The 13,384-nt window shown below is 42.5% G+C and overlaps 1 protein-coding gene across 9 annotated transcripts in view; it reads right to left on the reverse strand.

Annotated features, from left to right (window-relative positions):
- ARHGEF28 (Rho guanine nucleotide exchange factor 28) overlaps positions 1 to 13,384 on the reverse strand; it is a 317,386-nt gene that overhangs the window by 44,358 nt on the left and 259,644 nt on the right. For all 9 annotated transcript variants that reach the window (XM_038010485.2, XM_007975209.3, XM_038010483.2 and 6 more), the window contains 5 exons: positions 13,042 to 13,296; positions 11,470 to 11,546; positions 5,720 to 5,898; positions 4,663 to 4,754; positions 3,352 to 3,534 (listed from right to left, as the gene is read on the reverse strand). In XM_038010485.2, coding sequence (XP_037866413.2) covers positions 3,352 to 3,534; positions 4,663 to 4,754; positions 5,720 to 5,898; positions 11,470 to 11,546; positions 13,042 to 13,296 — 786 coding nt within the window. The remainder of the gene's footprint in view (positions 1 to 3,351; positions 3,535 to 4,662; positions 4,755 to 5,719; positions 5,899 to 11,469; positions 11,547 to 13,041; positions 13,297 to 13,384) is intronic.

Raw genomic sequence — 13,384 nt, forward strand, 5'->3', positions numbered from 1 at the left:
GGAGTTGGCAAGTTGCATTTGGCCTGTCCCTGTTTTTATATGACCCAGGGGCTAAAAATGATTTTTACATTTTTAAAGGTTGTCAAAACACGGGCATGTGCCTGTGCACACACTCACACACACACATGCACACACACCACTGCATCCCAGAGACTGTGACTTACAAAACCCAAAATACTTCATATCTGGCCCTTTATAGGAAAAGTCTGCAGACCTTTAATCTAGACCAATACTTTTAGCATCATTTTACAACAGAGAATTAACTCAATAAAAAACTATAAACCCATTATATAAAAATATCTCTAATGCAACTTCAGTAAATTGGTAGGCCTAAAAACTTCCTGTCATTCAGTTAGTATAAACATACCAGGCATTAAAATTTTAAAACCTGTTACTCAGAAATATTAGCTATTCCTCAAAAGATTATTTTTCCCTACACTTGTCTTTAGAAATACAGATTCCCAGTCTTTGGCTCTAGACTTACTGGATTTGATTCTCTGGAGGAGATAACAGGATTTGTATTTTAAACAGGCACCTGTTCTAGGGGCTATTGGGCATTTGACAACTAAGAGGGTAGTTTACAGATTGGAGGAGGAAAGAGACATACATGGCTCACTAGGCGATGCAGAAGCAAGTGTTCAGCACTCATTTCCATCAGCTTTATTAGAGCATCATAAATGCTACTGCAGCATGGAGGAGGAAGAGCATTCTATTAGCTAGCAGGATTCGGAATATGTTTTTACAGGAGGTGAAAACTGAGCAGGACCTGGAAGGATGGATGGGTTTCAAGAGGCAGAGACAGAAGAAAAGAAAGGAAGGAGGAAAAGCTGTCCAGCAGAGTGAAGTCTCAAGGAGACCATTCAGGGTGCACTACTGAACTGGTTTTTTGTCAGAAGATAACTCCCTCACTCTGAGAAGAACTCCTGCTCAATCTTTTGGCTGCAGCTGGTGCTGGATGCTCAGTGACCGAGGGTGGATTATCCAACTGCAGCTAAGGCAGCACCTCCATTGCTCTGGGTTCTAAGCAGCTGGGTCCGCCGCTGCCCTGGCACCTCTGTCACAGCGTGCCAGAGGAATGGAAGCAGATGGGCGTACAGCCCAGCGTTAGTGAAAGTTTTGGTGGGGGAGAAAGTTAAAGCCACTGGCTGATTCTGAGAGTGGGCGATCTATTTGATCAAGGCTTTATCAAAGATAATGAGGGAGGTCACTGCTTCTTGTCAACCCACTTGGAAGTTTCTTTTTTACTTTATTTCTAAAATATATCTTGACTCGGCCTCTTCTCTCTGCTCCCATTGTCAATGGCACTGGTCTAGACTAAGGCTCATCTCAACTTCTGTTATCACTTCCTAACAGGTCTCCAGGCAGATTTGTCTCCTTCTAGTCTCTTGTCCATTCAGCAGCCAGTGAGTTAAGACATAAATAAGATCACGCCACACCCATGATTAAAAGCTTCCAATGCTTTCCATCATGTTTGGAATAACATCCTCTTTTAAAATTATTTAAACATGGCCTAAAATGATCCAATCCCAGCCTGCCTGGCCCACATCACCTCATTTAATGGTGATCCATGCTGACATCTGCCACCCTGGCCTCCTTTCTTTCCTTAAACATGTGAAGCTCATTGCAGCCTCAGGGGCTTTGCACTTCCTTCTCTCTGCCCAAAATGATCCTCCCCAAGCTCTTGAGACAGCTGGCTTCTCATTTCTCAATCCTCATCTCAAAAAGAGGTCTTTAGACTAATCTCTCTGAAGCAACACCTTCACCTTATCACAATCCCATTATCTTTGGAATAGATAACTATCTGAAGTTCTCTTTTTTCCTTAAGTACTGTCTGTCTTTCATCACTAAAAGTTTTACAAAAGCATCACTGCCTCCCTAGCACCAGCAACACTACAAGGTAGATGCTCAATGGATACCTGAGAAACAGATGGATGAGGGGTTCTATCAGTGAACCCTACTTCAGACCTCTATGCCCTTCTCAAGACCTCAGTTTCCTCAACTGGGAAATAAAGATGGCTGATTCTAAGATTTCTAAATTCTCTTCCAGAGCTAATATTCTGAGATTCTAAACCAGAGGCTGGCAAACATTTTCTGCAAAGAGCCAGTTAATAGTTTAGGTTTTGTGGACTAAACAGTCTGTCAAAACTGCTCATCTCTGCCACTGTAGGAAAAAGTAGCCACAAGCAACACATAAACAAGCAGATGTGGCTGAGTTCTGGTAAAACTAAACTTACAAAAGCAGGTGGTGGGACGTGTGTAGTCCATGGTCTGTAATTTACCAGCCCTTCTTCTGTACAACAACGTTTCCTGCCAGTCTCTCAGGAGGTGGCTGGTTTATCTCCAAAGCCCCTTGTCCCACTGTCACTTCCAGACCATTATCTCCACCTCTTCTTCAACTCCTTTCTGCCTTGAAGCTCCTGCCCTCCAGTTATAGTGCTCACTACCGCTCCTTGTTGACTTTCCTCTATAGACCTTCAGCCACTTGCCTGCCTTCTCTGAATGAGTCAGCACACGGCACAAGTTCTCCGCATCCCACCAATGCTAATCCTGTCAAAATTCTCAATATTTTCAATTCTATAAACTTAGTCCTTCCATCACCCTGGCCTCTCATCCTCTGGACTTTCTCATCTCCAATGATCGTGCCCTCCACCCGACCTCGGCCACCATCTCCCATTGTTATTACCAACATCTGCACTTTGCCCCCTTAAGTCTATTATCCACACAGCAGTCAGGAGGTACCTTTCAAACCACAAGTCAAGTCCCTGCTCCACTCAAAATTCTCTAATGCTTCCCATCCCACTCAGGATGAAATTCCAAGTCATTCTCTCCTGCCATGCAACCGGAGACCTAGTGAACCCTGGACTCTTAGAACCCTGGACTCATCCCCTGCACTGCTCACCCCACCCTCACTTCCCTCTGCCTGTGCTGTCCCCCTGCCTGCTCCTCAGGCGAGCCTTGCACTTCCCTGCACCAGGACCTTTGTGCCGGCCATTCCCTACACCTGGAAGACTCTCTCTCAAGATATCACTCGACTTTCTTCCTTCATGTCCACTTACACATCATTATATCAAAGAGGCCTTCCCTGACCCCCCTATCTAAAACAGAGCCATCCCAACTCCATCACCCTCTCTCCCCCTTATACTGCTTATTTTTCTTCATAGCACTTGATACAACCTGACATATTTATTTCTTTATATTTCGTGTTTCTAGAAATACAAGTTCTAGCCGAGTAAGGATCTTGTCTTGTTCTGCTGTATCCTCAGCACCAAGACCACAGTGCAAGGCACATAGTAGGTGTTCAATAAACATTTTCTGAACATGTCAACCCAAACCCTTCTCAAAGCGACTTACCTTCTTTCAGTGCTGCTGCCAGTAATGAGGCTGCCTGGGGAGGCTCGCCTGGGTCAGGTTTAATAAGGAGGTGGGGCTCTAGATGGACGTCCTCGAATCCACTCAGTTCTCCAAGTTCAGCATAGATATGCAGCTTCTCCTCCAAATACGCACAAATTTGTTGGTCTTGGTTAGTGAGTATTTCTATGAAATAGTATTTACCAGAGAAGATTATCACTAACATGAATACAACCACTAATGTGAAAGTCCACGAAAAAGATGTAGCTAATTAGCAAGCAGTATGACCTCCAAGAGAAAGCCCAGGCTGATGAGTAGGGTAGATGCAGGTATCAGTCGTGACCATGCCGCTTAGTGACTGTGGCCTCCAGCAAGTGACTTAACAACTTTCTCAGCTTCCATTGTCTTTTCTGTAAATAAGGTTCCTTCCTCAGTCCCTTAATTCCAGAAAATTTGCAAAGCTATTCTTTGTTTATTCAGGCTGGTTTCTATTAAGACTAAACATTAAGCTTGGGAATGAAAATTGAGGTATTCCCCTCCATGATGAGTGAACAATACAAATGCCTGGAACGGCACAGGCTTCAGCCAGTTTTGGTCAAAACCAAACATACTGGTTTAAGTTTTTGTTTCTAAACATCCAATTTCTTTGCCCATCTTTGCATGCATCATTGTCGTCAGATTTCAACATGTTGCAGAATTCTTAAAGCTCAAAGGGACCTTAACCAGCATTGAATCCAGGAATTCTCAGTCTCCTCTGTGCTTCAAAGTCACCTTGGGAGAGCTGAAAACCCCAAAGTCTACATCCCACCGGCCACAGATTCGGATTCAATTGGTGGAGGGTGAGGCCCACGTATTCATATTTTTAAAGACCTCTCAACTGATTCCAATGTCAAACCAGAGTTGAAAATCACTGAGCTAGTCTAATCTCCTTCTTTCACAAACTTGGAAACTGGGGACCAGATCTGTTGGGTTCCTTGTCCAAAGTCATTGACATGACAGTGTTGAGACCTAAAATTAAACCATGAGACAAGTAACTCCAACATTCCTCTGTACCACACTGCCCACAGCTATTGTTTCATGTGCATTTTTTACATCCATTTTAATCACTAAGGTGGAAGTGAAGAGAATGTCATCTTATTTGAGCATTTCTAGTGTAAGTTTTTGGTTTTCAGTGTTTCTTGGGAGGGTGGTCCAGGTGGGCCTCAGGTGCACAGGATGAATCATGTAGTTATAACCTCCTGTTCATGACACTCAGGCTTTCCCAACACCCAGGAGAACACCACGATCAGGGAACCAGAAATGCCTGCACTGTACCTTGACATTGCTGAATTTTGGCCACTCTGGCTTCAGCTTTCCTCTTGTCTTCGTCAGATTCACTTGTCCTTCCCCCTTTTTCTTCAGGACAACTTTAAAAGACAATAGTCAGGAGACACAACTGAAACCAAATGCAAGTATCTGTAGATTCATTAGAAAAACATGGGAACTTGGCAATGGATTTATTCATAAAGGGAGAAAATTTCAGCATAAAGGGAATGCATCATGCCCCCTGGCCAGAGACTTGTTTTCTTGAGAATACAAAGAATCTTGCATAACATTACATGACTCTCAAAATCAGCGGTGTGGGATGACTCAAATATTCCAGTGAACACAAACACACTCACCACACACACCCATAATGGGAATAAAGTATAAGAATTTTAGGGAATAGAAGTGGGGTGCCAGATCAGATGAGGTGCAGTGGAGGTACAGAAATTGTATATAACTTCAGGATCTAACTAATTAAAATACTGTTGAGAATGATCTCCTCCACCCTTGTGCTCCCAATTATAAAAACTGTCCTTGCACAAGTAATAAGGAATAAATTGACTTAGAATACTTAGATCCACCAATTCAGAAACATTTATTGAATGATTTATCAGCACTAGGCACACAGAGAAACATAAAACATTGACCCCTGCCCTCGAGGAGCTTCCAATCTAATTAAAGAAACACACACATATGTACATAAAAAAGATAATAGCTACAAGGCAGTATATAAGAAGCATTGAGTAAATGCTTTAGTGAGCAGGTGTTAAAGAATTTCAGGCAAGAAAGAGATCACCAGGACTGAAGAGGTCCTCATGGAGGAGGGAAGGCCCGAGCTGCATCAACGCCTGGCAGGGCGCACACAGGCAGAGGGAGGTGCGGGCATTACATGCAGGGAGGCGTGGAGGAGAAAGCTGCAGATGGGGGACTATCGCAGGCAGGTGCAGGGGGCAGGGAGCAGACCATTCTGGCAGAGGCAAAGTTTTCATGCAGGAAGACATGGTTAGAATATTTTCCCCAGTTGAACAACTCTGTTCCATAGATTATGGACAGAAGGAAATGTTACCTTTCTACAGCCTGCTGGATCCGTCTCATCCAGTTATTGCGTTCCTCCTTGGAATTGGTGTGAATTTCATACATCTCAGGACCAGCAGACGAAGCACTGATCAGAAACATTCCTCTCTCCTCATTAGCAACTTCTCTAGCAATAAGCTTTTGAAGGGAAATAACTGATGGCTTCTGATCCTACATAAAATAGGAAGGTGAGCAGATGAAACAGCATCCTAGCTAAAGTAAGGCTCTCGTAAAACATGAGCTAAAGGAAGCAACAGTAGTAGGTAAACCTTTCTCCACTTCCAATCTTTTCAAAAGAGCTGTAGAAGTTGGTACAATCTCCAATGGAGACGGTATGGAAAAGAGAGGATGGAAAAAGAGGAATTACGGGAATGCTCATCCTTAAGACCTGGTGGTTTAGGCTGGGCACAGCTCCCTCCTATAATGCCAGCACTTTGGGAGGCTGAGGCAGGTGAATCATCTGAGGTCAGCAGTTCAAGACCAGCCTGGCCAATGTGGTGAAACCCCGTCTATACTAAAAATACAAAAATTAGCTGGATGTGGTGGTGTGCGCCTGTAGTCCCAGCTGCTTGGGAGGCTGAGGCCTGAGAATTGCTTGAACCTTGGAGGTAGAGGTTGCAGTGGGTGCACTCTAGCCTGGGCAACAGAGCAAGACTCTGTCTCAAAAAAAAAAAAAAAAGGAATTGATTGTTTAAAAATTGAACTGTTTAAAACACAGAACAATCAGAGAAGAAAAATATCAAAATGCCATAGTCAAGGCAGGAGAAGTTTTTCTTTTTATTTTTTTAATTTTTTTTTGAGACGGAGTCTTGCTCTGTAGCCCAGACTGGAGTGCAGTGGCCGGATCTCAGCTCACTGCAAGCTCCGCCTCCCAGGTTTACGCCATTCTCCTGCCTCAGCCTCCCGAGTAGCTGGGACTACAGGCGCCCGCCACCTCACCCGGCTAGTTTTTTGTATTTTTTTTTAGTAGAGACGGGGTTTCACCATGTTAGCCAGGATGGTCTCGATCTCCTGACCTCGTGATCCGCCCGTCTCGGCCTCCCAAAGTGCTGGGATTACAGGCTTGAGCCACCGCGCCCGGCCAGGAGAAGTTTTTCTAAGACAGCATGAGATAGGAAACTCGTGTGTCAAATGTCACAAAGAGATTGAGAAGGATGGAGGCCCTAAAAAGTCCATTTGACTTGCAATATTGTTTCAATAAAGTGACGGAAAAGGAGCCCAGAAACTCAGAAGCCCAGCCCATGGATGATAAAAGATACGAATAGGTGGCAAGACCTTCGACTCCCCAGGCATAACCAATCCTTTTTGCTACTGTCATGTGGGCCACAGCAACAAAATGCCTACAAGTTCTTGCCTCTTCTCACCAAGCAGATGAGCCCTTGGTGGGTGGGAATGGGTCTCATTCATCTTCATGCGCCTAGCACATAGCCTTGCGTAGAGTAGGCACTCAATAAATGTTGGTAGGATTAGTTTCACATAAGTCCGCCAGAGGGTAATAGGAAGAAAGTCTAAAATTTGGCATGTATGCTGTGATTAAACCACCTCTTCTACCAGCATCTACTGTGATCCTCCAATGTCCCTTTCTAAACACTGGGGATTGAAAGAGGAACAGCACACTGATGATGCCTGGTAGGTAGATGTAGTTGAAAGAATGGTCAAAAGAATGCCTTCAGGATGAACAGTTTGGGGGATAATATGAAGAATTCTTCTTTGATCTGTGGCTTCCACCACTGTTTACAGAGCTGGTTGCAGTGTGTGGTTTTGCTTCACCATCATGGACTAAGCGACGCCTTTATCCAGAACAAGCCACAGTCCCCTTACTGCTGACTCCTTGGTGCTGGCTTGTCAGCTTTCCCAGCATCATACAACTTGGCCACATCTGATGCCGTGTGCCATGGTGACCCAGAGTACCTCCTCACCCCATGCTTCTCAGAGTAGCATGAGAGAAAAAAATATGATGAGACAAGACCACTGGTCTATGCGGCCCTGTGCTCAGCCTCTGAAAATGGAAGCAAAAGCAGCCCCGTGGCAGAGTTGTTGGAATACTGCCCTCTCTAATTAGGGAGATCCTTGGAGCATTGGTAATCTGGCTTATTCTATTATGGGTCTACTCCCAAGACCTTATCTGTTTCCCTGATTCAATGTGCAGTTTTAGCTTCCTCAGCTGACAAAGTAAACAGCCTCTGTATGTAAAAAGGCAGAGTAGGTTTACTTGCTTAAGACATGAGCAAGAGTGAAATTATTTGAACTAGTTGGTTAGTGTTGCAGGGGAGGGGAGGTGGCAGGGTAAGATCTTTTCAAAGTGAAGAACAGGTAAGTGAAAGGAAAGTAACATTCATTCGATCACCATCAGACCAGGGGACATAGGAACCTGTCCATCGGTATTCATACTAACCACGCACAAACACTGGAGATGAACAAACATTCAATTAACTCTCCAGGAATGGAAGTAGCATGTCTGCCTTGGAGGTGAGTGATGCAAAGGCCTAACCCAGCTTGCAAAGATGTTTTATTTGTGCCACGGCATTTAACAAACAAAGTTTAAAAATAAGTTCTCGGTATTTAAATACTAGGGGATATCACTTTTTAAAACCTTTAGATTTCTGGGTTCTTGGGGAAAGCAGAAGATTAGCAATCCTGGGCCCATATTCCCATTTTAAAACACTGGCTATAGCCCAATAATCCCTGCCATCTTTGAGACAGGGCACAGACTCACTTTTCACTACAGTCCCTACAACTTTCTATTGTCTCCTCGCTTCTGACCCTGTCACGCTCACTCAATCACACTTCTGCCCAATCCCTACAGGCGTTAGGAGTTGAAGACCTCTAATGTAGGAGAAGAGGGAAGGAACTGCCACGCTTAGCTGTATTGTTACACCGTATCCATTCTGTGCTGATTCTACTATTCAGGGATTCCATTGCGATAAAGACTTTTTTTTTATTTATTTTATTTTATTTTTATCTTTTGAGATGAAGTCTCACTCTGTCACCCAGGCTGGAGTGCAGTAGCGCGATCTCGGCTCACTGCAAGTTCCGCCTCCTGGGTTCACGCCATTCTCCTGCCTCAGTCTCCCGAGTAGCTGGGACTACAGGCACCTGCCACCAAGCCTGGCTAATTTTTTGTATTTTTAGTAGAACCGGGTTTCACTGTGTTAGCCAGGATGGTCTCGATCTCCTGACCTTGTGATCCACCCGCCTAGGCCTCCCAAAGTGCTGGGATTACAGGTGTGAGCCACCGCGCCCGGCCATGATATAGAGATTTTGAGACTGCTTCCTATTTGGAACTTCAGCTTGCAAGTCCACATGTTCACTATGTCTTGGTTAGTTGCTCCTTTTGAATTTACCTTCTTTGATGTTCAAGAGATTCCTCCTAGACTCAGTATTCTAAGACTTAGTGAACACATCTACTTTTTCTTACACATTTTGTAGGTTTGAGCTTTGCCCCAATTTCCAGCTGAGTCCTTTATAAAAACAAAAACAAAGCAAAACTTTCTTGTAGGGACCCACTACTCCATCCTCTTGCTACTTTTAGCTGTTAATCTTCTGGCTATTTCCAAATTAATCATGTCTTCTGTAACATACAGCAAGACAACCACCTGAGGAAGAAGTTTTTTCTAAAGGGCACAAGGAGTGGAGAATCTCACCTGTACTAGCAGGAGGGAAACTTTCTAAAATTCTAGGATGAGAACTAGGAAATCCAGATATCTGTATACCGCTAGCCAAATGCTTCAATTCCCTACAATTGTAACTATAAGATATTGTGACACATGGGCTGTTGTCAGATAGATGTAACTCAGGAGTGTATGAACAGTAGGGTGCACCTGACTCTTCAAGGATAAAATGATGCTTTCTCTTTTGCTCTCTGATACCACCAAGGGCTTAGCTGTCATTTATGAATGCGGCTACATGTCAGGTTAACATCTTTAAAAAACAGTATCAGTAACATTTTACTGTTGTCCATAGCCAAACACATTCCACCAAGAAGAGCTAGGTTGTAACTGTCTTCATTCTCCCATTTGGTGGATTGCATTCCTAATACACCACTTCATGGTAAATGTGGTCTAAGGGTAGCACAGATAATGCCTCAGGAGGTCATATGAGACAAGAGGGAAAGAATCACATTGCAAGTCATGCTCTAAGTTGAGCATTACAGGATCTGAATCCATATGCTACCTTGTCCTAAAAAACAATGTAGTTGTCTTCATGTTATCTACTTCATGATCAATCAGCAGGACATCTGTCCGGTAATATCATCCAAGAAGCAGAATTTGCTTTTCTTTTAGGTCTTTGGTTTTAAAGAAGCATTGGTTTCTATAAAGATGTGAATTTGTTTCCTCTTCCTACATGGCCCTCACCATCCCACAGGTTAAACAAAATGGTCCCCACCTTCCCACTTATTTTCTCATGTTCTTTCAGAGAATCTCTGAGCATCTCAGATAACAGCCTAGAGAAGCCACTGGACAAACCAATAGGTTTTCATGAAATTTGTAATATAGTTCAAATCGATTGGGAACGTAGAGACTTCTTTAAGTCTTCTTATTATCCTCTAGTGTAGCTCTGTGAAAATGTCTTTGACCTTTATACAACTCAACATCATTGTGTTGATGAAAGGGAATGTGCCAAACAGGATGAAGAAGCCTCACAATTCAGCCTGCCTAGTACACAGCGGCAGATGAGGCACGGCTCCCACCTCTTTCCCAGAATCTCATCCCTGGATAGACATGCTTCTTTGTTTTCTCTGAACGAGATAACAGAAGCCATATTAAGCTTTGAATTTGCCAAAATTGGTTGGAATTAATGGTATCTGCTAATGGTACTCAAATGTTCTACCATTCAGTGGATGACAAGCACTAGTGTTTTAGGGAGCTACCATTACACTGCCCATATTGGTATTGTGTGTCTTGGATTCTTTCCTCCAACGGGGTCTGATGCTCCATGATGCTAACAAGGAGTTAACTGGCGATATTGTCCTTCTCTAAGTCATTTGGACCAATCAGATGCCATGTAGTAAATGTCATAAAATACTGATGTTATTGCTAGTGTAACTCAACTGTACAAAATGTCATAAAATACTCATTTTATTACTAGTCTGAGTCTATGTGCTAGCAATTAGATTACTCTAACACACTACAATAATAGTTTCATACACTGTCTTTAGAAGCTACTATAGTAAAAAGAAGAAAGAATCTTCTGTAAACATTAAGCATCAGGATGGTATCCCTTGTCTGGCAGAAGGCACACGATGGCAGTCACAGGGTTAGTAAGTGGGAGAGCAGGGCCAATGGGCATGGAGAAAGCCTGGTGCTGGAAGAGATCAGCTGTACCCAGCATTCACATTTTAGTTGCTGGATCTAAGGGAAGGGGTTTTGGGGCCAAAGGGGCAGGGAAGAGAGGAGTCTGGAGGAAAGACCAAGATAACTAGATGGCATGCGGACATTTGGGAGGCTCAGAGCAGTGCCTGTTCACTAACCACTACTGAAGGACTGCAATATTCTCACAGTTGGTTACGCTGCTGAAACAGCTGAGTACCAGCCCTGGTTGTCATGAAGCAACACTTACCATGCTAATTTAACCTAATGAGATGCTTGTCTCTAAACACTGCAATCACAAATAAGAATGGAAACATAACATAAGCATATACTTCCCTGTGACTATTTTATTTCACTAGGAATTTTAGGCATTTTTCAAGAAAATGTGTGATTAAACCTATTTTTTAAATGCATCACACGGTCATATACTTACAACGGCTGCAAAGATGTATTTCTGGTCTTTTTCTTGTAAAAAGAGCAGCACATCAGTTAGAAGTAGAGCTAGGATATCTTCAAAGAAAAAACATTACTAGTATTAATGAAGCAAACCACAGTTCAAATAAACTTAATAAAAATAAAAAGACTAACATTTAGTCTAAGTATGAAACTTTTATTAAAAACACCTGTATTATGATAGCCAAAGATATATGCTATTAACAATTTAATAGAAAGCTGTCTTTAAGTGTGCAGTTTGTGTGTAGCTGTAAGTATAGGTAAATCTCCAGCAAAGTTTAATGTAGTCACTTTCAAAACAGAAGAAAAATATCCGTAAAAAAGGAAGTTTTAATAAAATGGAGCAAACTCTTACCTTTGGCAGGAAAAGTGCTGAATTAAAAATGTAAAAGAGCAGCTTCTACCTCAAATTATATATGCCTGCTATTTTGTTTCACCTAGATCTAAGCAAGATTTAGGATTCCCTACTTCCCTTACAAATTGTTCACAAGAAGTCACCTTCATTGAAACCACTGAATAGTCTAACACAAAGTTACCAAACTGATTCTACTAAATGGATAAAGAGCAAATGACTTCGAGCAATAGAATCTACAGGTTGTGGTTAATATTTTTTTCAATACAACATTGCTAGTTGTTGATCAACAAATCCCATTTCAGATATTAGTTGCAACTTCCATCAAAACTTGATCATCCTCCAATGGGTAATAATTTTTGACTAGCTAGAATTTAACAGCCTCTTCCTCTCACTGCCTACCTATGGATGTTATTAAGACGAACTGTTAGAAACAGTGGTTCTTAGGCCTGGCTGCATAGTAGACTCACCTGGGGAGCCTTTAAACATCCCATGGGTTTTGGTTTCATCCTCACAGCGATAAAATGAGAATCTCTGGGAGGAGACATGAGCGTTCGTAATGTTTTTAAGCTCCAGAGGTGATTCTAGTGTGTGGCCAGGGTGAGAAAGCCTGGGTTAGGCAGTGTGATAGCTAATAGTGAGTCCTTAAGAAATGGAATTATCTGCTTTAGACTCCTGAACAGAGTCAAGTTCGTGCCAGTTAGCAAACAGTAGCACTGAGGAAGAGCTTAAACCAGTGTCAGCAGGTGTGTGGATGTATTCTATTAGTCAGTAACAAAGATGACATTCAGAGTTCTTTTTATTTCTTCCTTCCATGGTCTGACAGCCTAGGCTGTGTTGACACACAACAGACCCTAGGTGTGTAGGTGTACTGCCTTGCTTTCAACACACCACAGTTACCAGAATAATTTTTCTGTGCCAGCAAGTAGCAGAACTCTCAGTTCCTTTGATTTCAGACATCACAAACTTGCAAATTCATAAAAAATGTATAAAGGTTTTAGCTTGGGCAGCAAACTCCCACCAAAGATTTGTATCATTGGCCAGATTTGCCTATTGAAATTCACAAATCAATCTTTCAACTGACCTGGGGTTTGCGCATGTGTACCTGCAATTCTGAACTGTTTTTCTTTTGAAAATCTGTCCTCTGTTAAATGAATAATGTGTATGAAGGGAGAACTTGGTATGGTCGAGCCACAGTACCTTTGAAACGACCTGTAGCAGTTTTCCAGTAAACAAGGCCATCATATAACAGAGTCCTTTCTTCACTCATCAGTGCCTGCTTCCTAAACACATGTCCATTTTTGAGCTTCGTGTATGTTTTGTTTTCAATCTTATTTAGGATCTCAAGCCATTTTTGGTTTTTCTCATATTCATTGACTTTTAAATCCACTGTTGCAATCATGTCTTTAATTAAGCAAAGAGCTTTGCATAAGTCTTTATGTTCTTCGGTTCTTTCTGTATAGGGGAAAAAGAAACAAAAAAATATAATAAACCAGAGTACTAAGGAAGACAACTTTTTCTTTAGTTTAAAAATATAGTTAAA

Source organism: Chlorocebus sabaeus, chromosome 4 (genome assembly GCF_047675955.1).
Source record: "Chlorocebus sabaeus isolate Y175 chromosome 4, mChlSab1.0.hap1, whole genome shotgun sequence".
NCBI lineage: Eukaryota > Metazoa > Chordata > Mammalia > Primates > Cercopithecidae > Chlorocebus > Chlorocebus sabaeus.